Source organism: Emys orbicularis, chromosome 3 (genome assembly GCF_028017835.1).
Source record: "Emys orbicularis isolate rEmyOrb1 chromosome 3, rEmyOrb1.hap1, whole genome shotgun sequence".
Classification (NCBI taxonomy): Eukaryota; Metazoa; Chordata; order Testudines; family Emydidae; genus Emys; species Emys orbicularis.
This window is the reverse complement of record NC_088685.1, coordinates 153,777,908-153,801,369: the sequence shown is the minus strand read 5'-3', so window position 1 is coordinate 153,801,369 and position 23,462 is coordinate 153,777,908. Positions and strand designations below refer to the sequence as shown.

Here is a 23,462-nt window from a genome sequence, read left to right as displayed (position 1 = left end):
AGGCAGGGGTTATTTGGATTATATTTAACATGTTTTTTGTGTGTGTATGACTAATTCTATTGATCTTTTACACAATGAGCTTTATTTTAAGTGTTTTATGTGGACAAAGAGACACTTGGGAGGGCAAATTTGTAGATAACGAAAATAATGTAAATACAATTAAATGTACAACCTGACCAAATCTGAGTAGAGATAGAGAATATAAAGAGGGATTATCACATCTCTGTTTTATGACAGGAAGCCTCTTTATGTTACACCATATATATTAGCTTTGCAATTAAATAAGAAATAGTGTACTTACTTTGTGTTGCTTAGCAATTGTTTCTACCAAAAACTGAGTTCTGACATTGTCTACATTTGGAACCAGAATAGATGCATAATCTGGGATACTTTCTGTTGGATAAATATATTCCTGAACTCTTTTATTCCAGTGTTCCCAGTCACCTAAAAAGAGCAACAAATGGAAAATATAGTACCTAATAATTCTCTGTCTGCATTTAGTAGCTCCACTAGTCAAAATATTGTGTTTTCTCCTCTCTGCAGTAGACCCAAAGACAGCTCAACAACAGTTAGTTCAGTAGCAGAAGAAGCTGTCTGGGGAGTGAAGTTGTCAGACTCAAAGAGAAGCCTTTCTCTTCTGTGCCTCCTACCAAGAGGACAAGGAAATGCAGGGTGTGTAGGGAGGCTTCAAACTTATTCCACGTCTCTGCCACAAACCAAAAGAAGATGGTGAGCTAACCAATTCCTTCTTGGTGCAGCAACTTGAAGTTATGATTGGAGAAAGGAATAACTTTTAAAATGCTACATTTTTAAATGTGTACCCTACACTGTTGGAACGGCAGTTTGCATCTGAGGTTGCCTAGCTTCTTGGTTCTTTGATATTTCTATTTGTTGCCAATAGACTGAGCCTCACATAGCCCAAGTGGTCTAAAATCTGATAAAATACTTTCTGGTTGAGGAATTATTCCAACAGATCTACTGTTTGTCTGCTTAACCAATTGGACCTCATGTTCAGATTTCCTTTTGTATTTTTATGCTGGAAGGTGTTAATGGCTGCCATCAAGAGGATCTTTCAGCTATAGACAGTCACAACCCCCCTTTAAAAGCCTATGGGTGTGATAACCACCCTCCTTCAGGATCAATGGATGGAGCAATTAAATGCCCCTTCACTAGAGGCGGATTAAGATTTATTGGGGCCCTAGGCACAAAGAACATTTGGGCCCTCCAAATCCCCCCTGTCATGGGGCCCCACCCCCTGCACCTCCCCTTCCCCCCATGGCCCTGCCTCCTGGCCTAGCCAGAAGCCAGGTGGTGGTAAGAGCTGCCCAGGGAGCCCAGCCCACTGTCAGGAGCCCTGCACCATCCACCTGCCATGAGTGGTGCGCCATGGGGGCAGGGACATGGGCCCCCCGACCCTCCACCCAGGGCAGATGGAAGGTCCCAGCTCCCCACAGCTGCCCGGGCTACCTAGGTGGTTCTTATTACAGCCTAGGGTGATCATACATCCTGTTTTGACCAGGACAGTCCCCTGTTTAAACTCTGTCCCAGACGTCCCGACTTTGTTAGCAAAACTGGGCGTTTGTCCATTTGTACTTGCCAACTGAGTTGACAAGAGCTAATAGGACAAATGCCCAGTTTTCTGAGAAAGGGGCTGAGGGGGGTAAGCAGCAGGGGTGGGGGGGCACAGGCTTTGGCCAAGTCTTTGCAGGGGAGGGGTTTGGGACAGGTCCATGGGGGAGAGGGTGGGGGAGAGGAGCTTGGGTCACATCTGCATGTGGGGGGAGAGGGGCTCGGGACCGGCATGTGTGTTGGAGGGGGGCTCAGGCCACATCTACGTGAGGAATGCGTGGGAGAGGGGCTCAGGACCAGGGGCAGAGGCTCAGGCCAGGTCCATGCATGGGGGAAGGGGAGGCTGTGGAGAGGGGCTCAGGCCAGATCCATGAACGGGGGGGGGCATGGGGGAGAGGGGTTTGGGTGAGCAGCTCGGCCAGCTCCACGCGGGGGAATATGCTCACTCTACTACGGCTGGGCTCTGGGTTCTGGCCTGGCCAGGGCCTCAGAGGAAAGAGTAGGAGCAGGGCGGCGGGCCCCGGGGAAGAGGAGGAGCAGGGGTGGGGCCAGAGTTCTGCCACTCCTGCAGGGGCCCCCTTATTGGCCAGGGCCCTGGGCACGGACCCCGGTGGCCCGTGCAGAAATCCACCCCTTCCCTTTATGTAGTAATAGGAGTACTTTACGTAGTATTGGAAACAATTGGAAGCAACTGCCCAAGACACTGAGCCACATGAAAAAGATATCCAGAGCTGAAATGTGTGGGCTGAGGGGTTTCCCTGGGACTAACTGCAAATGCTTGGGCTGGGGTTTGATTGGTTTCAGCTGTGTGTGTAAGTAGCAGAAAGCCAGTGGAAAGCAAGAGAAGCAGTTGTGAGCTTGGCCCTGGGAGGCAGCTGAGTGACAGAGCTTCTTTTTGGCACAGTACTCAATGGAAAGACACACTTGGATTCTGAGCCTCCCATTGTTTGTTTCTACTGTGTTCAGGGAAATGGGACTTTGTGTACATTCTTTATAAACAGGATTTCACCAAAGAAATACTTGACTCTCCTGCCGGATTAATAAATGGCATCATAGTTCCATAGGACAGTAGGAAGTTACTTCTGTGATGAACAAAAAGTAATGACTAGTTGACCATTATCAACCCCAAATTATAAAGTAATCCACATGGATGGAAATTTAAAATGATACTAAACACCCCAGGAATTTCTAAATATTATAGATGATAATTTCCTAACTCAAAAAGTGTTGCATCCAACATGGGGGAAATCTATATTAGACCTTGTTTTGACAGTTAAATAGGAATTGATCATGGAAAGGAGGGTCCAGTAGGGGAGACACAGAAGATGCTTTTCTGACAAGAAGGCCAACAAAGTAGAGGGGACCAACAAGTAAGTGTTCGTTCATCAGTGCTGACGTAAATTGGACAAGCTGGAATGATGAAGCGGGACCCGGAAATGTGAAGACACCATTCTCAACAGGCCTGAAGAGGCCAGAGTCAACAGCGCTACATCAAATGCAGCCAATGAGTGTCTAGATTTGTGGTGACTCAAATTGGTACTGGAGGACTTACTTCAAGTCTTCTTAGAAGATCAAGACTTTGAGCACTTGTCAGCATGGAATGCTTGGAGGAGGCTGATGGTGAAGGCAAAGAGTGACATTTCACACCAGACTTGTTCTTTGAATCACAAACAGTCAAAGGGGCACTGCTTGTGGACTCTGAATCTGCCACCTCGCCAGGACTCAGTTCTGATGGGGGGCACATTACCTCTTTCATATGGTAAACTCTGAGATAGAAATCTCTGGTTTTTGTCTTGGTGGGAAGGAGGTACAAATAGAGCATTTGTCCCTCACATGGTCCTCACAAAAGCAAATCGAGCTGCTCTTATGCCTGTCTGTAACAGGGAAAACAGCCCAATGCATTCCACATAGCTGGAAACCTGGGGATTTTTTCCATAATACCTGGTGGATTTACGTAACTAAATACTATAACCAATTAACCTAACTATACTACACTAAATACTATCTATAACTATGTATGCTATAGGAATTTTGAAATACTGGTTAATCAAAGCAAATGCTATGGGTGGGCTTCAACTCTTGCCATGGGGGTGAGAAGGAATTGAGAGGCAGTTAGTGAAAATGCCCCTTTTATAATCTCATCTCAGTGCATGAGGCAGTGGCACATGCATTGCCTAGTAGTACTGCTGGCAAAAGTCGTTGACTCAAATGTATTGGATGCACATACACCTGCAGTGGAATGTATATGTGCACAATAAGTCAAAGGAGAATCAATACTGTTTGAGAAAAATGTGAAAGATAAAGTAAAATTAAGCTAATACAGAAATAACATGCTCAAAAATTACCTATACTGTAGACTAATTAAGGAACCTCAATAGAAAGAATCCATGAAAACTAAATTAAAAACAAGACATATAAAAATTATTACTAATCCAAACAGACCTCAACTCCTCCACTGCTTACCTCCAGATACATAACTTGCATTCAGATTCCATAAGATTAGTGTGCCAGTAGGGTCTTAGCAAGAAAGGAAAGCTCTGACCATGTGACCAAATAATATGTAATTATAGAGTACTTTTATATTTCTAACCAACCTTATTTATTTAAAAAATTTCATTAATTATCAAAAAGAATGTCAATGTGATTTCTCTTACCATAATCAGTAACATGAAACTCATACATTGTTTGATTGGTGTGTTTAGGGATTTCTGGCAAATCTAATTTGCTATCATTTGCTCGAATGAAGGCTTCCAGTTTATCCCTGCTATCCAACTCCAGGAGAGCACCTAAACTCCACATTAATCCAAAAGCAAACAATTTATGAAGATGTGCTGGAGATGAAATACCGCCTTCTTCCTTTGAGGGAATCAAACCCTCCAAAAGATTAATAGACTGGAAATATAAAAAAAAAAACAGCATTAAGAAAATACTACAGTCAGTTTTTAGTTCCATATATATTCAGACATTAAAAACACATTTCGAAAACCAGTCAAGGTTGCTAAAGAACAATGTCGAACTCAAAATTATAACAAGGAAATACAGAGTAAAGCCATATATATAACCATGGGTAAAATTTTCAAAGGAACCTATGTGACTTAGGAGCCTAAGTCTCATTTTCAAAAGTGACTTAAGTATTTAGGAGTCTGTCTCCCTGAAAATTAATCAGCTAGATTTTTAAAGGTATTTATGGGGACTAAATTCACAAAGAAACATTGTCACCTAACTTTTAGGTGACCAGAAAAACACTGGGATTTACAAAGCCTGAGTTTGGCACCTAGGCTCCCTATACAATGTATGAGGCGAGACAGGCATCTCTAAATAGGATTCACAAAAGCCAGCATGCTATGCAGCTCCTCGCCTAAGACAGCCCATGGGAGATTTCAAGCTAAAGGGTGTGTGCTAAGCCTCACCCTTCTCTTGGAGACAGGTACCTAAGGTCGGGCTGCCATGAGGCACCTCCTCTGCTTGGGATTCTCAGCAGCAAACCCTGTCCTGGCTTTAGGCACCTACCCCATTTCAGCAAGAAGCCCAGGAGGACAAGGAGGAGGAGGTGGTAGCTTATAACTTTTAACCCACTGATTAGACTACTCATCTGGGATGTGAGATATTCCTTGTTCAAGTCCCCCCTCTGCCTGAGGGGCAGAAGAGAATTAAACTAGGATCTGCTTCATCTGAGGTGAGTGCCCTAATTACTGTACTATAGGATATTCTGATATAGGGCTCCCTCATTCTTTTCTGTTGAAGCTGTTCCACTGTGGATAAATTATAAAAGAATCATTGGCCCATCATCATCATCATCTAGCCATTTTGTGTAAGCTCACCTATAAGGACTGATCTGGTAGGCAAGGTCTGAGCACACTTACTGTATCAGGTCTCACAGGCAAGTTAGGCAGACGTGTGAGGCTGCAGCATGCATGCTCAGAGGCAGTAACATAGGCATCTATGGAACTTTTACAGCAAAAAAAAGCACACTGACCGAGTTTAGGTGCCCACATAGGGTTTGGCAGCATAGGTGCCCACATAGGGTTTGGCAGCAGCTGAGTGGAGGTTTTGTGAATCACAGTAGCAGTTAGGTGTCTAAGACCTTTTGTGAACCTAGCTCATAGTCTTTAAATCTATGGCAGAAGATGAAAAAATAATGCTCATCTGTAACAGACATTTTTCTGCCAAAAACAAATCAACATACTATTTGAAAACACTCGGACTCCTTCCATCTTGAAAAGGAAAAATACATGGAAATGTGCCAAAGTACAAGAGACAAAGTGCCAAATCACCTCAGAGAGAACGCAGGCATGCACAAGCGCGCACGCACACACACAAAAGTTCCAGAAGACTGCATGGCTTATTGATGTCTCTGCGTCCCTCCACACCAACTGAGATGCCTTCAAACATTTTCACAAACTAGGCAGTACTCACCAATCAAGTAGTCTCCAGGTGTAAGTCCAAAACTCACACTGAACCCAGTGTTCCAATCCACCTCAAAAAGGGAAAAGCTCCTAGGTTCCATCCCTTTCTCAAGTATGAAATTGATTTACTTGATGTAGAGCGCATAACCCTCTCACCCTCTGCCCTATGGGCTAGAACCCACAAGGGAACACCAGACAAGAAAAGAGACTGGTCACCTAACAGGAATGACCACCCTCTTTCCAAAAGGCTAAAAAAAAAAAAAAAAACGGGGTGTGGCGTTGTCTGATTAAAATATAACCATGCAAAGCATTATTGCTACCACTGTTATATAATTGCAACGAATCTTATACAAAGTATAACTCCTGGCCAGAAAGGGTTAAACAACTTGCAGGCTGGATGACCCAAAGCCAACCTTTAAAGTCACATAGAAAGGTATGGAAATGGTAATTAGGGCCATTCATGCTAAATAGGCTAGAACTTTGAAATGCAAACCTATATTGTTAGAAGTTAGAAGTGATACTAATTGTATGTATCTTAGAGTGTAAACAGACAGTTCCTGTCTGTCACTATAGCTACTAATTCAGAGATCAAAAGGGAATATTAACATTTAGATGAATCTTGGGTAAAATAATGTCATTGTCTATATGTCTCTTTGAAGTTTGTAATAGACTGCCTAATGGATAAATTATCCTATGTTAATTTGTGTAACTAATTACTGGTGGTGTTTAGAAAACAGAAGGTTACATCAAAAGCCTATTGTTTACCCAGGATTGTATGGTCAAATGGATGCTAGAAAACTGTATAAAAGACCATTGGGTCCTGATTCTGTCATCTCAGATCTGCTTGAGGCTTCATATAGGGGAAGCTTAAGCCATAAGGACTGAGATCCCAGTCCTAAACTGGAATGCCCTGAAATGATATTGGACATTGAACCATAACCTATGAACTAAATTCCAAAGGAACTCTTTGCAACTACAAAGCTCACCATCTCTGCTATGAATTTGAAACTCAAGAATTAAACTCATGTCTGTATGTATATTGATCTTTTAACCATACTCTCTCTCTTTTGTTTTTTAATAAATTTTAGTTTAGTTAATAAAAATTGGCTGTATGCGTGTATTTGGGTAACATCTGAAACATTCATTAACATGGGAGGTAATGCGTCCGATCCTTTGGGATTGGTAGAACCTTTTCTTTTCTATGATGAAATAAGATTTTCAGAAATCATCATATTTGACTTAGGTACCTGGATGGAGGCCTGAGGCTGGATCACTTTAAGGGAACTGTGTTGTTTGGACTTCTGAGTAACCAGTAAGGTATAAACAGAAGCTTTTTATGCTGTCTTGGTAAATCTAAGTATTGGAATATCCACCAGCTTTTTGGGGATTGTCTGCCCCATTCTTTACAGTTCACCCTAACTGGGACCCCAGTCACACGGGGTAAAAACCCCAAAGCCTTTCCAGGTCTCCATTTTGTTCCACGAGTTCTAGCTTCTCCCCTGAACAAGGGGAACTCTCATGCATCCGAAGAAGTGAGGTTTTTACTCACGAAAGCTTATGCCCAAATAAATCTGTTAGTCTTTAAGGTGCCACCAGACTCCTTGTTGTTTTTGTAGATACAGACTAACACGGCTACCCCCTGATACTCTCAGCTTTAGATCATCATAATGCTGAGCCAGAGAGCAGGAAAGGTTATTTCCTCCACGCATGTTTGAATCCATGGGGAAGAATGTAGTGACCACCACTGAAATCATTAGCCAGTATGTCAAACAAAGAGGATAAGCAGGCTAAAGCCAAGAGCGAATACCTTCCATCCAAAATTAAAATAGAATTTGATTTGCTGTCTTACTATATTCACCCTTCAAATAAGTTAATAAATGGGAAACTCCTGACACAAGAGAAGCTCATTTGGGAAACCTTGACATTCTAGAAGGATCCTAGAACCCAAAGATTTTCTGTTCATCCTCCCTACAGTTGATGCAGCAGTGGCAACCCTGGCAAAGGATTTGGTAATCCAAATGAAGAAAAATCATTGTTAAAGCAGAAGAAGTAAAATTTCCCCCATTAAGCAAGCCTGGAGGGTAACTGAATTGGGGAGGCATCTTCCAACTTTCCTCTTCATTTGTGAGGGTTTTTCTGTCATGTTGGAACTTAGCTCAGGAGAAGAGATGTTGCATGCAAGAGACCTAGGTACCCCAAAAGGAAAGAAAGACTTAAGATAAAAGTATTTTGACTCAGAACATTTAAAAGTTTTAATTTGCTGTGTAGCATGGTGCAACAAATGTAAATAATACTGAAGCTGCCAGCAGGCTGAATGAACAGGAACTTTTCCCAAAAGAGGGAGTGAAATTTACTTGGTGTGGTCAATAGGTCTGGTCATACATGGTGTAGATGCAGTGCAGAGGAAAACCCATTACTGGAATGGCAAGCATGGTTATAATAGGGAAAACATTGTTCTAGAACAGTCTTGAGCATCTGAACTTATTGAAGATACAACTCCAACTGACAGTGTGGGGCTGCCAGGATATATTCCTTTGAAATGAACAGGAGTACTTGTGGCACCTTAGAGACTAACACCTTTATTTGAGCATAAGTTTTCGTGAGCTACAGCCCACTTCATTGGATGCTGTAGCCCACGAAAACTTATGCTCAAATAAATTTGTTAGTCTCTAAGGTGCCACAAGTACTCCTGTTCTTTTTGTGGATACAGACTAACATGGCTGCTACTCTGAAACCTGTCCTTTGAAATGGAATTTTATTGCCACTTTAATCAGTACTCAAGGAAGTGAATGTATTTAGATGGCAATATCTGTTCTACCTGCATAATGTAGTTACATTCTAAAAGCTCCATTTTTGGATTAAGGTTTAGTTTCATGTATGTATATGCTGCTTCAAAGTTTCTGTCATATGAATTCTGTAAAATATCAGCTTCTTGAGGCGTACGTTTCTTTAGCCATGCCTGCAAAATAAAATAAAAAAGCATAAAATTTGTCTACATACAAAGTACAACAAAATAAAAATAATAAGTAATACCCTTCCCCTCAGTCTTAATCTTACTTGTAAAATTGGTCTCCAGCTGAGGGCAGAAGAACTGATGTAGACCATGCCCATTCTAGAAACTGTTGCAGGAGAGGCATTCTCAATGTTGTGAACCTCAAATAACAGTTTACACGTAGGAGACATAGGAATTCTATCACCATTAGCTAGAGTCAGAGTCTTGTTATCATCCAAAACAGAATTTAAATTCTCAATCCAAATTGCATCCACAGGGCCATCTAAAATCAGAAAGATATTCTCACCTGGAAACAATCGAAACAGAAATAATTCACATTTTTACATCAAAATGGGAGCAAAATATATTCAAAGGAGGATATTTTAAATAGCTAAGCTATATGTATAAAAGGTGTTACTTACCTACAGTAAAGGAAAGTTATTTACCTATACAGTAACTGGAATTCTTTGTGATATGCTGTCCATATGCATATTTCACTTATGATGTGCAGGCACTGTAGCTCAGTCTTTTGGCCAGCAGTACTTGTTATGGCCACATATATATGGCAAGTGTCCTCATGCCCCACACCAAGGGCATAGAAGAGCAGAATGGGTCAATCACTACACAGTTTCCTCTCTGCTGCAGAATCCTAGTGATATAGAACTCCAAGGAAAAGGGAACAGAAGGCAGGTCATGGAATATTGATATGGACAACACAACTTGAAAAACTCCAGTTACCCAGGTAAGTAACTTTCCTTTCTTTTTTGAGTGATTGTCCATATGCATATTCTACTTATGGTGAGGCTCAGAGTCTTAGGAGAATAGGGATTGTAACAGTCTTACCAAATACAGCATCCGATCTGGAGGTTTCAGTGATTGCATAATGCATTGTAAATGTGTGAATAGAACCTCAGGTGACTGCTTTACATATGTGCATAATCGAAATATTCCTCACAGATGCTACTGAGACTGCCTGAGCACTGGTGGAGTGCATTCTGAGAGAAGCAGGAGGGTCCACTTTGGCCACTTCAAAACAGGTTCTCACACAGTAATTTTATTTCTACTAGCAACGTCTGTCACAATTGTGATACATACGGGCTATTCTCCTCCTGTCTACATTTTCCAGAGGCAATTCAAAGCTGTAGCACAGCTCGTGACAGCCATGCCCCCTTCTCCAGCCTGCTGCCAGATGATTCATTCCAAAGCTGTGTAAAAACCCACAGAATATGATTAGTAACATTAATTTCAATGAGAACTATGTACAGTAGGCTATAAACTAAAGCAAAACTATCAAAATTAAATACTGTCCTTTGGCTAGGAAGCCAGCCAGGGAGGGTCGAATTGTGAGAAATGCTGTTAGCAGAAAGAAAATTAATGGGTAGGAAATTTGCCATTCTGCAGCCCAACATCTCCCACAATTTTGATATGTATGAGAAGTAGTGAGCAGTGAAAAGAAGTAGGGAGGGATAAGAAAAACGGAATGAGATAGGAAAGACCTCCAGAGTTAATTGCCTAAAATGGCAATGCTATTACTAGACCACACCCTCATGCCAAAGGAGTCCTCTGCAGAGGATAGAAAGTCCACTATACAGTGTGTAATAAAGATATAAACCGACAACCATGCTGCTGCCCTGCAGGTCTCTGTGGTGGAAGCACAAGCTCTTTCTTCCCACAAAGTTTCCATGGATCTTGTGAAGTTTGCCTTGATGCTGTCTGGAACATGAGCATCTGACACATTCTATGACTCTATGATGCATGGCTTGATCCATTTAGCTACCAATATCTTAGATAACCTGAGCCCTTGGCACTTCAGATGAAAGAGGACAAACAAGGAGACCAATTTTCTGATCAATTAGGTGCACTTGATATAGATCTTTAATGCTCTTCAAACTTCTAAAGTGTGCCACAGCTTTTCTGTCAGCTGCTATGGCTTTGGACAGAATGAAGGGAGGACAATCTCCTGTGAGGCATGGAAAGGTGAATTAATCTTAGGCAAGGACAATTCTGGGATTCTTATTATCACCTTGTCATCATGGAACACACAGTGGGATTCCTGCATAGATAAAACTGCCAATTCAGAAACTCATCTAACAGGTGTGAGAGTGACCAGAAAACAATTTTTGATGGATAGGCAGAATGGAGATATTGATGTCAGAGGCTCAAAATGGTTAGGGCTTTTAACAGCAATGGTAGGTCCCACTTAGGAAAGATAGATCTAACCACAAGTTTAGCCAGTCTGACTGCTCTGAGACATCCGAAGAAGTGAGGTTTTTACCCACAAAAGCTTATGACCAAATAAATCAGTTCCGAAGAAGTGAGGTTTTTACCCACGAAAGCTTATGCCCAAATAAATCTGTTCCGAAGAAGTGAGGTTTTTACCCACGAAAGCTTATGCCCAAATAAATCTGTTAGTCTTTAAGGTGCCACCAGACTCCTTGTTGTTTTTGTAGATACAGATTAACATGGCTACCCCCTGATACTGGATACCTCAAGGTTCTCTGTCAAGGAAACAGAAGAATCCTGCAAATAGGACACTACTTGTAGCTGACATCTGGTGCTATGAAGCTGGGCTGAAGACCCTGGTCTATGCCTTCCCTGAAGAAAGTAAAAAAAAAAAAAAAAAGGGATAGCAGGATCCTTAGCAATTTTGTTGTGTTCTTGACACTATTAGTTAACTTAGCCCAGATGGAGGAGTAGGCCTGATATTGACCTTTGGTATGACTGTGAATTTCAGGGAGAAGAGTACTAGTGGAGGTACAGAGAGAAACATATCCCCATGATGCTTGATGGTAACATACCATAACCAGCCTTGCATACACCAAAGATGTAGTCTGATATGTGTGCTCTTACAACTTGCATACCTGCTTATTCGTTTTCTCTTCCCAGAGGTTTCACATTCTTCTCTGTTCACATCCTGGAAGGATAAGTGCAGCAGGACAGCTATCTCAGTTGAGGATTTAGAATGCTGGTACTTGCCTTTAGGCTTGTCCTCTACCACCTACTCAGGTTGGATCTGGATTATGGATGCAACCTTTTTGCACCAGGGTTCAAACATTTCTGGAGGGAAAAACTTTTGCTTCGTATTTTTTCTTGGCATGCTCAGAGCCTGAATCTGAGAGCTCCTCTTCCTCAGTGGAGGAGGAGGCATTTGAGTCAGAGGACTCAGGTTATTTTATACCTTTTAGCACATAAGAAGCACAGGGTCAGACCAATGATCCATCTTGTCCAGTATCCTGTCTTCCGACAGTGGCCATTGCCAGGTACTTCAGAGGGAATGAACAGAACAGGCAATCATCAAGTGATCCAAACCCTGTCCTCCAGTCCCAGTTTCTGGCAATCAGAGGCTAGGGATACCCAAAGCATGGGGTTGCATCCCTGACCAGCTTGACTAATAGCCATTGATGGACCTTTCCTCCAGGAACTTATCTAATTCTTTTATGAACCCCATTATAGTTTTGGCCTTTACAACATCACTTGGCAATGAGTTCTACAGGTTGACTATGCATTGTGTGAAGAAGTACTTCCTTTTGTTTGTTTTAAACTGCTGCCTATTAATTTAATTGGTTGACCCCTAGTTCTTGTGTTATGTGAAAGAGTAAGTGACAGTTTCTTATCACTTTCTCCACACAATTCATGATTTTATAGACCTCTATCATATTCCCTCTTAGTTGTCTCTTTTCCACGCTGAAAAGTCCCAATCTTTTTCATCTCTCTTCATATGGAATCTGTTCCATACCCTTAATCATTTTGTTGCCCTTCTCTGTATCTTTTTAAATTCTAATATATCTTTTATGAGATGGGGTGACTAGAACTGCATGCAGTATTCAAGGTGTGGGCAAACCCTGGATTTATATAGTGGTATTATGATATTTTCTGTATTATTATCTATCCCTTTCCTAATGATTGCTAACATTCTGTTAGCTTTTCTGACTGCCACTGCACACTCAGTGGATGTTTTCAGCGAACTATAAACAGTGACCCCAAGATCTCCTTTTTTGAGTGGTAACAGCTAATTTAGATCCATCATTTTGTATTTATAGTTGGGATTACATTTTCCAAAGTGCATTACATTGCATTTATCGACACTGAATTTCATCTGCCATTTTGTTGCCCAGTCATCCATTTTTGTGAGATCCCTTTGTAACTCTTTGCAGTCAGGTTTGCACTTAACTATCTTGAGTAATTTTGTATCGTCTGCAAATTTTGCTACCTCACTGTTTACCCCTTTTTCCAGATCATTTATGAGTATGTTGAACAGCACTAGTCCCAGTACAGATACCTGGGGGACACCACTATTTATCTCTCTCCATTCTGAAAACTATTTACTTCTGCCCTTTGTGTCCTGTCTTTTAACCAGTTACTGATCCATGAGAGGACCTTCCCTCTTATCCCATGACTGCTTACTTTGCTTAAGAGCCTCTGGTGAAAGGCTTTTTTGTCAAAGGCTTTCTGAAAGTTCAAGTCCACTATATCCACTGGATCATCCTTGTCCACATGCTTGTTCACCCCCTCAGAGAATTCTAATAAGGCTCACTGGTCTGTAATTGCCAGGATCACCTCCGGAGATTTTTTCAAAAATTGGTATCACATTAGCTATCTGCCAGTCATATAGTACAGAAACTGATAATTTGCAGTCCCAAACTGTAAACTGGCCGACTAATAAGATTTTTGACTAAAGAAATCTCATTGCTTTGGCTCCCAGTCTTTTGGCGTGGTTTTGAATTGTTGCCTGGGATTCTCATTTGCAGCTATCACCACAAGGGAACCATGCACCAGGTAGGAATAAAAGAGTTCATCTCTCTTAGAGGGAATGTGATATGTGTCTCATTTTCAGGACACTGAAGCTGCAGAAGTGGGAATCTGCCAAAGAATATTTGCAGAGTCTATAATGGTCTCATGAAACAGAGATGGTCCATCTCCTTTAAGGGTAGTAGAAATAGTAGTACTGGAGCAGGTGCTGAAGGCTTCAGTACTGGAGCAGCAGAAGTAGATAGCACCAGAGCCGGAGTTACAGTAGTTGGTAACAAGCTCGGTGAGAAGGAAACATGAGATGTATTAGACACTGTTTTCGCCTGGTGTTTCAGTGCTGAGGCCACATGGGGCAGCAAAATCTCTCTTGAGGTGGAACAGTGCATTTGAAGCCATTTTCTTTTCTGAGGAGAGACTAATTGGAGAGCTGCCTCTCATACCATGCCCCTTACCATGCCCCTTCTTCACAGCAGGAACACTATCAGTCTTTCTCAGATTCTGGGCTAAAGAAGCAGCTGATGGGATTTCAGATGTTGTAGACCTCTTGTTCACTGGCGCACTCCTATAACTTATCAGGTCATAAATAGAGGGGTCAAAGGACCCCAGCTCTGAAGATGGTTTCATGGATCTGCCCATTAAAAATATTTGGAGGTGAGCCTCCCTAGATTTTTAGTTCCTATGAGTAAAGGACCTACAAATTGTACAGTTGCCATGGATGTGCAATTCTCCCAAACAAAATAAGCACTTTAGATGCCCACTATTCATAAGCATTACTTAAAACTGAGAGACTTAAAAGAGGCCATCTCAGTATCAAGAGTAAAGATAATTTCCTGGTAAAATATAAACCTAGGCTAAATACAAATAACATACCAAATGGGCAACGAGCTAACTACTACTGACTATAAAATTTATATACAAAGATAGAGAAAAAGGTACTGGAGTTCACTGAAGCAACAGACTGAGCAGCTCTGTCTTGAAGCCAAGAGGTGGTGAGAGTAACTGAATAGTGGTTGGCCTGCTCTGACCTTTTATGGTCTCAGTGTGGAGCAACAGGAAACTCAGAGTGGATGCTCAGCCACAACGGGCACTCATGGCCATAAAGACTCCAATGTCAGATGTATGAGATGCATGCACACCCTAAGTGGAATATGCATATGGACAATCAGTAAAAGGAGAACTCTTGTCTTCCAGTAGCATTGACTTGACAAAACCCCACTGTAGGAGTTGAATACCTAGTCAGGGAACCAATTTTGAAGCAGTAGCTGGCAGCTGGAGGGTAGACGCCTGTCTCCTTAACCCCACATCCCAAGGCAATTATAAATAACCCAAAACTGTTTCTCTCTGCCCCTTGAAGCCCAATAGATTGGGCTCTGAAGTTAAAGGGAAGGAAAAGCAAGGGTCAGTGTGGCTTCCCAAAGGAATACAATCAGCAAACAAGAGTTACTGTAAGTAAGAAATTTCATTCTCTTCCGCCTGGCATTGCCTCCACAGTTCCACTGTAGGAGACTGGATGGCACTGAACTCCCTGAACTTGGCTGAGAAGCACAGCTACTGTAAGTCGACAGTGATTTAAACACTTTTCTCCCAAAACCAAGTATCTGCCTTCATACAATATCCTATATAATTCTAAAGGCCAAAATTTTCAAACGGGGGTGCCTAAAATGAGGAAACTATCTACATTTAGGCAGCTAAATAAAAGTGGCCTGGTTTTTATAGGTGTGGATTACTCACAGCTTCCACTTCAGTCAACAAGAGCTGTGGGTGCTCAGCAACTCTAAAAAATCGGACCACTTTTATTTAGGTGAATATATATGGATGTAGATGCCTACTTTTAAGCACCCAAGCTTGAAAATGTTGGCCTGTATTTCTGTTTTTGATATTACCGTTAATTCCAAATTTTAAAACAAAAGTTGCAGAAACTAAGATTCCCGTCCTCCACCAAAAATATTTTATAGTTTCAATTAGAGATCAAAAAACATATTATTAAGAATAGCAGTTTTGCAACCACAGATCCTATCAAAGCAATTAACATTAAAATAGAAAGTACATTATTTTAAAGCCACTTAAACTAATCCATACAAATCTTGATTATAATTTTACAAAAGCAAAGCATAATTCATATTAACAGTGCTGAACTGGAAAGTTGAAGTGACTAGGTCTCTGAAGCCCTCTGTAGCTCCACTGTCATGACTCTGCTCACTCATACCTATGGCAACAGGGCTGCAGAGGGCTCTCTGTGCTGCTGCAGGAGCCATTCAGCAGCAGAGTGGCCTCTCTTGCAGCTGGTGGGCTCATCCTCTGCCTCCTCACACTGCTAGCTGGAGGCCTCTGCTCTTTTATCCCAACCTCCACATGCCCCCTGCAGCATGGATCTCATGTATCTCATGTTGGGAGACAAGGAAGGGATTTGGATAATGCAGAGGTTCAGATAATAGGGTTTCGGATAAACAGGAGTATGCAGTATATAAAAAGCAGAGGTCCTGGGAGTGAGTTGGGAATGAACAGAGCTGCAGTCACTTTTCCAGTCTCCAGATAGGTTTGGTAACTATAGCCTTCCTTTCTGTGTTGTGCTGTATTAATATTTATTAAATCAAAGATTGCTAGTCAAAGATTCATTCAGCCGAATTATTTGACCTCTTATTAATAACAGCCCTGAACTCAAATCCCTCATCATAACTATATTTCTTCATTCAAGAGAGAGTATGTTACCACATTTTCAAATAGATACTTTTTTAGCACAACACATATGAGATATTCTAATTACAACAAACATAATATATTTGCATACCCTTTTTAGCTTTTAGTGTTTTCCTCCACAGTGTAGAAAAGATTCCATCTGTCCAGTCATTAGTTGCAGTATCGAGTTTGCCAAACATTTGAGGAGCAGTAATAGCTTTTGGGTTCATACGCATTTCTCTATGAGGACGCCCACACTCTGTCATTGCCTTCATCAACATAGTTATAACTGTTGTTTTTCCAGATCCACTGGGTCCAAGTATCATCAACCCATGGCGTACTTTATAAGTTTCATATAACTAATAAGAAAAAAGTGAACAATTTTGAAAAATATCATGCTTATTTTAAAAAGCTATTTTTGCTCAGGTTTAATCATATGAGCCATAGACAATATTTATAGAATTACATTTAAAGAGATGACACCTATTTGATAGCAATTAGAAAGCTTTACAGATGAATTACAAACTTCAAAATTATAACGCTTCAAATATATTTGTAATTGCTACTCTTTGTATAATGCTACTGATTAACCTGTAGCTCCTAAACTGATGAAAACCAAATGTGTTTATTGTGAAACTTAGTTTCTTGAGGGGATTCCTGTCTGACCTCTTCAGAGCAGCTTAAAAATAATTTTACTATAACATATTTTTAAAAGAAGTTTCATGCTATTCACAGAGAAAAATGAATGTTAATACAAACAAGGTATAGCAAGGGAATGGTTACCCATTGCAGTTCTAAATAATGTGAGTGTGTAAAATACACATAAACAAAGAATACCTACAGTTTTGTATTCTGGTGATCATGGGAATTTCTGTTATCACAGGGAGATTTCAATGTCAAAAACAGTTGGATTTAACCAAAGGCTCACCCCCCCACACACACCCTGATTTGGATATACCACATGATGGTAATACTAGCCCTTATATCAACAATATTAACTCAATACTTATTTCAGTATTACTTTCAATATTCTGTGTGGCATAGCATTCATTGCTTGAGACTTAATTTTAGCCCTAATCTCTTTAAAATAGGACAATGTGTCATCCATCTTGGAACTAAAATAAGACCCTTTTAAAGACCTAGCCAAAATACTGGCCTGAACTTCAGGGCCAAAGGTCAACTAAATAGCCAGTAAAGGTATTTTACTTACATAGCCATAGTCACATTGTAAATACTGAATCTGAGACACCATAAACTGCCTGGGACTCAAGTCCTTTTGTCCATTTTCCTTAAGAGGCTACCTAAAAATCTCAAGAAGGAGACTTTCTCTGTGAGGTAGTCTCAGTCATAGCTGCCCATAGGAGCCTGAAAAGGGAAAATTACTTATTCTATAATTTACTTTCTAGTGGCAGCATCTCCCACAATTCATTATGAATAGGCTATCCCTTTTCCCTGTGGAATTTGGCAGTGGTACAATTTTGCTTCCAAGGGTTCTTGGAGAGATATTCCCAAGCTGTAGAGATAGTCATATAGCTGTCAGTTAAGAAAATTATTCACTTTAAAATTGAACTAACTTTTACCTATATACATAACTCAAACTCCAAAAATAAAGAAAGAATCAATTACCAGGTTAGACTTATTCATGGGGGATGTTACCACTAGAGAGGAAATTATTGGGTAAGAAACTTTCCACTCTAGCACATAGTATCCCCCACAGTCTGTGACAAATGAAAAGAAGTGAGCAGTGAATTATATGAGTTGGGAAGGAAAGAGACAGTTTGGATATCCAGAGCACTTGGCATATTGGGTAAAAGAAGGCAAAGAAGGAGCCCAATCTTCTCTTCAAGATGGTGTGCTTGAGATAGATCTTTAGGGGTCTAAGAACACCCAGATTATGCAATAGCTTTCTGTACAATGCTGTGGCATTTAGACAAAATAAGGGAAGGTCATCCTGACCTCCTGAGAAGCATGGAAAGATGCATTCACTTTCAGCAAGAAAGATCTTGGGGTCCTTATCCCCTTATCATAGAACACATAATGAGGTTCCTGCATGGATAAAGCTGCCAACTCCTAAACTCATCTAGGAGGCATGATAGCAACCAAGAAATAGTTGTAGGTCCCATTTAGAAAAGACTGGTCTGACTGGAATCCATCACTGAACAGACACAAGGGGTCAGAGCTCTTGCAAGCTGAGAGAGATGGATTCTTCAACAACAGGGGATGAAGTCTTTGGGAACTGAATATAGGTGAGAAACCGGATAAGGCAAAAATCTTTCACTTAGAAAGACAAGGAAAGCCAGCACATTATACTTCTGTGTAAGTACCTGACTGAGAGAAAGTCAGCCATGGCTAGAAAGAAAAAAAAGACTGGTAAGAAATATATCTAGAACCAAGCTGCAGCTTGCTAAGTAAAGTGTTAGCCGCTAGAAAGTGTATTTAACTTTTGTTCGCTTGTGATGATTTTGTTTTTATCCCTTGTACTCCCTTAAAGTCCCATCTCTTTTTGTTAATAACCTTTTTTTTTACTTTAATCTAAAACAACACAGTGCTGTATTTGAATTGAAGTAATTGTTAACTCCACTTAAAGTGAGCTTTTGTTTCTTTAAAGGATCAATAGACCGCATTACTCCTCTGAATGTTCCAGGAAAGGGCTGGACATTTCAGGGCAGACAGTTGGGGGGAAATTTGGGACTGGGGGTGTGATGGGGTCACTTGACTAGCAGTAACAAATGCTGGTGGAGACCAGACTTTGGCTGTCGTGTAACAAGCAGGCTGCTGGAATCAGCATTGCTGAACCAGGCTTGCTTAACATACAGACAGTGTATGCTTGTATGCTGGCTGTGAGCATCCAGACAAGGAACTATAGCAGCAAAGCATTTTAAGGAACTCAGGGTTACAGGACAAGCAGTGACACAACATCTCACTTGTTTGAATTGCACCCCAAAACATGACACCTGTGAATTTGGATGAGCACAGGATGTGTGTGTTATGGATGTCTGCAGTCTGGAGGTGTAGCCAAATGAGGTAGCTGGCTTCTGAGCTGGATGCTGTGGCCCTGACTGAGAATCTCATTGCATCCTCTGAGGCCTGGTCTACACTAGGAGGTTATGTCGAATTTAGCAGCGTTAAATCGAATTAACCCTGCACCCGTCCACACAACGAAGCTATTTAGTTCGACATAGAGGTCTCTTAAATTCGATTTCTGTACTCCTCCCCGACGAGGGGAGTAGCGCTAAATTCAACATGCCATGTCGAATTAGGGTAGGTGTGGATGGAATTCGACGCTAATAGCTCCGGGAGCTATCCCACAGTGCACCATTCTGTTGACGCTCTGGACAGCAGTCCGAGCTCGGATGCTCTGACCAGCCACACAGGAAAAGCCCCGGGAAAATTTGAATTCCTTTTCCTGTCTGGCCAGTTTGAATCTCATTTCCTGTTTGGACATCGTGGCGAGCTCAGCAGCACTGGCAACGATGCAGAGCTCTCCAGCAGAGGTGACCATGCAATCTCAGAATAGAAAGAGGGCCCCAGCATGGACTGATCGGGAAGTCTTGGATCTGATCACTGTGTGGGGCGATGAGTCTGTGCTTTCGGAGCTGCGATCGAAAAGACGGAATGCAAAGATCTACGAGAAGATCTCAAAAGCCATGACAGAGAGAGGATACAGCCGGGATGCAACGCAGTGCCGCGTGAAAATCAAGGAGCTGAGACAAGGGTACCAGAAGACCAAAGAGTCAAACGGACACTCCGGATCCCAGCCCCAGACATGCCGTTTCTACGAGGCACTGCATTCCATTCTAAGTGCGGCCGCCACCACTACCCCGCCACTGACCGTGGACTCTGACGATGGGGTATTGTCGACGGCCGCTTCCTCGGAGATGTTAGCGGACGGGGAAGATGAGGAAGGAGATGAGGAGGACGAGGCAGTCGACAGCGCTTACAACGCTGATTTCCCCGACAGCCAGGATCTCTTCATCACCCTCACAGAGATCCCCTACCAACCCTCCCCAGGTGTTAACCCGGACCCTGAATCAGGGGAAGGATCAGTCAGTAAGTGTTTTAAACATGTAAACATTTATTTTGAACAGAACAGGAATATTAACAATGGGTTTTTCATGGTTAGTTTGCCCTAGGCGCTTAACGTTTTAGTCCTTGGCAGTGCAACTACTGCAAAAGAATCTAACAATGTCCGGTTTATCATGATTACTTTGCCCTAGGCGCTCTACTTTTTAGTCCTTGCCAGTGCAGCTACTGGAAAATAAGGTCTATATGTCCGGGGATAGAGCTGAAATCCTCATGGGACATCTCCACGAAGCTCTCCTGGAGGTAATTGGAAAGCCTTTGCATGAGGTTCCTGGGGAGAGTGGCCTTATTGTGTCCTCCGTGGTAGGAAACTTTTCCGCGCCAGGCTATCATCAAGTACTCTGGGATCATTGCCTTTCAGAGCATGGCGGCATACGGCCCTGGTTTTTGCTGGCTTTCACGCAGCATGCGGTCTTTCTCTGTTTCAGAAATCCTCAGCAAAGTGATGTCGCTCATGGTGACCTGCTTTGAATTAGGGGAATGTTTAGTATTGGGACTGCTTGCCTGTTCCTTTACATAACTGTAACCGGCGGTTTACAGCCACGCGGTGGAGACGGGAGAGGGGCAGCATACAGGGATCTTTCCCGGGGACAGCCGCGAGGGGGTGCGACAGGGGCAGAGTTCATGCTTGCCGGATTGCCGGCAGCAGGAACTGGCCAACGCTAGGAGCATTGCTTTGAACATGAAAGGAGGGCACTGCTATAATTTAAGTTTTAAGCAGCCAAAAGTCTACGGCTTACCATGTCAGCCTGCTACCCGAATTCCGCTGTCCTGCCCCGCTTGTCTGATCTCCATTGCAAGACCCCAGGCATTGAATGCAAAGGCCGAAAATTCGACCTTGTCCTGAGTGCGCATGTGATAGGTGCTGTGCATGGTCTTGTTCACAGAGAAAGACTATGTTCATTGTTCACAAAAATTTATCTTTGTGAGGAATTCACTCCCTTTTTCCCATCCCACAGCTGCGACTGTCTCCCGACCTACCCCAGCATCCCCCGCCCAGAGGCTGGCGCAGATTAGGCGGAGAAAGAAAAGGACACGGGACGACATGTTCTCAGAACTTATGGGCTGCTCCCGAGCCGAGGCGGCCCAGCAGACCCAGTGGAGGGAGAACATGTCGCAATACCAGCGATCACACAGCGAACGGGAGGAGAGGTGGCGGCAGGAAGACCAGCAGGCGACTCAAACGCTGCTTGGACTAATGAGGGAGCAAACGGACATGCTCCGGCGCCTTGTGGATGTTCTGCAGGACCGGAGGCAGGAGGACAGAGCCCCGCTGCAGTCTATCTCTAACCGCTCTCCCCCGCCACAAAGTCCCATACCCCCCTCACCCAAAGTCCCAAGAAGGAGGGGCGGCAGGGGCCGTGAAAACTGTCACTCCACCCCTGCAGACTGCTCAAGTACCAGACGGCTCTCATTCCCAAAGTTTTGATAAGTCCTTTCCTTCACTCCAAAAGCACCTCACCCAAGCCCCCATTCCAGTGTCATCCCCTAACTGTGTAGTTGCTAATAAAAAATACGTTTCTGTTAAGTACTGTTTCCGTCATGTTCTTTTAGAGGAGAGTGTGTTTGAAGGGGGGGAAGGGGGTTGGTAATTGGAGAGGACAGTTACCTTTACCAGGGTACAGACACGGGGGCAGGTTCAGCAGAAGGTCACACACACATTGCAGTCACTAGGCACCCTGGTCAGTCTGGGAGGTGGTTTTCATGTTATGTGGGGGGGGGTTGCTCTGTGACTTTGTGGCTGGGGAGGGCGGTTAGAGATCTTATGTAGCGGTCCTTAGCCTGGATCACAGAGCCACGCAGCAGGGGATCTGTAACCATCCTCCCCCACCACAAAGTCACATAGCCCCCACACACAGAGTCCCGAAAAGTAATAAAGAAAACGGTGTTCATTAACAAAGTTCCATTTATTTTATTTTTAAAGGTGTGTTGGAAGGGGGGAAACGGGGTGAAGGGGGTATGTAACTGGAGAGGATAGTCAACATTATCTGGGTAAAGAAATGGGGGCAGGTTCAGCTTCTCTTTAAACAAACTTAATAGTCACAGGTTACCCTGCTCACTGAGGAACCTAGCTTTCAAAGCCTCCCGGATGCACAGCGCGTCCCGCTGTGCTCTTCTAATCGCACGGCTGTCTGGCTGGGCGTAATCAGCAGCCAGGCTATTTGCCTCAACCTCCCACCCCGCCATAAAGGTCTCCCCCTTGCTCTCACAGAGATTGTGGGGCACACAGCAAGCTGCAATAACAGTGGGGATATTGGTTTCGCTGAGATCAGAGCGAGTCAGTAAGCTTCTCCATCTCCCCTTGAGACGTCCAAAAGCACACTCCACCACCATTCTGCACTTGCTCAGACGGTAGTTGAAGAGTTATTTTTCAGTGTCCAGGGCGCCTGTATAGGGCTTCATGAGCCAGGGCATTAGCGGGTAGGCTGGGTCCCCGAGGATCACTATTGGCATCTCCACATCCCCAACAATTATTTTGTGGTCCGGGAAGTAAATACCTTCCTGCAGCCGTCTAAACAGACCAGAGTTCCTGAAAACCCAAGCGTCATGAACCTTGCCCGGCCATCCGACGTTGATGTTTGTAAAACGTCCCCTATGGTCCACCAGTGCTTGCAGCACCATTGAAAAGTAGCCCTTTCGGTTAATGTACTGGCTGGCCTGGTGGTCCGGTCCCAGGATAGGGATGTGAGTTCCATCTATAGCCCCACCGCAGTTTGGGAATCCCATCGCGGCGAAGCCATCTATGATGACCTGCACATTTCCAAGGGTCACTACCTTTGACAGCAGTAGCTCAACGATTGCGTTGGCTACTTGCATCACAGCAACCCCCACGGTAGATTTGCCCACGCCAAAGTGGTTCGCGACTGACCGGTAGCTGTCTGGCATTGCAAGCTTCCAGAGGGCTATTGCCACTCGCTTCTGGACAGTCAGGGCTGCTCGCATCTGGGTGTCCTTGCGCTTCAGGGCAGGGGACAGCAACTCACAAA

The 23,462-nt window shown here is 43.0% G+C and overlaps 1 protein-coding gene across 1 annotated transcript in view; it reads right to left on the bottom strand.

The window, feature by feature from the left end:
* DNAH8 (dynein axonemal heavy chain 8) overlaps positions 1-23,462 on the bottom strand; it is a 536,895-nt gene that overhangs the window by 157,131 nt on the left and 356,302 nt on the right. The window contains exons 50-54 of the mRNA XM_065401473.1: positions 16,505-16,751; positions 9,033-9,274; positions 8,794-8,934; positions 4,224-4,461; positions 302-444 (exon numbers count right to left, since the gene is read on the bottom strand). Coding sequence (XP_065257545.1) covers positions 302-444; positions 4,224-4,461; positions 8,794-8,934; positions 9,033-9,274; positions 16,505-16,751 — 1,011 coding nt within the window. The remainder of the gene's footprint in view (positions 1-301; positions 445-4,223; positions 4,462-8,793; positions 8,935-9,032; positions 9,275-16,504; positions 16,752-23,462) is intronic.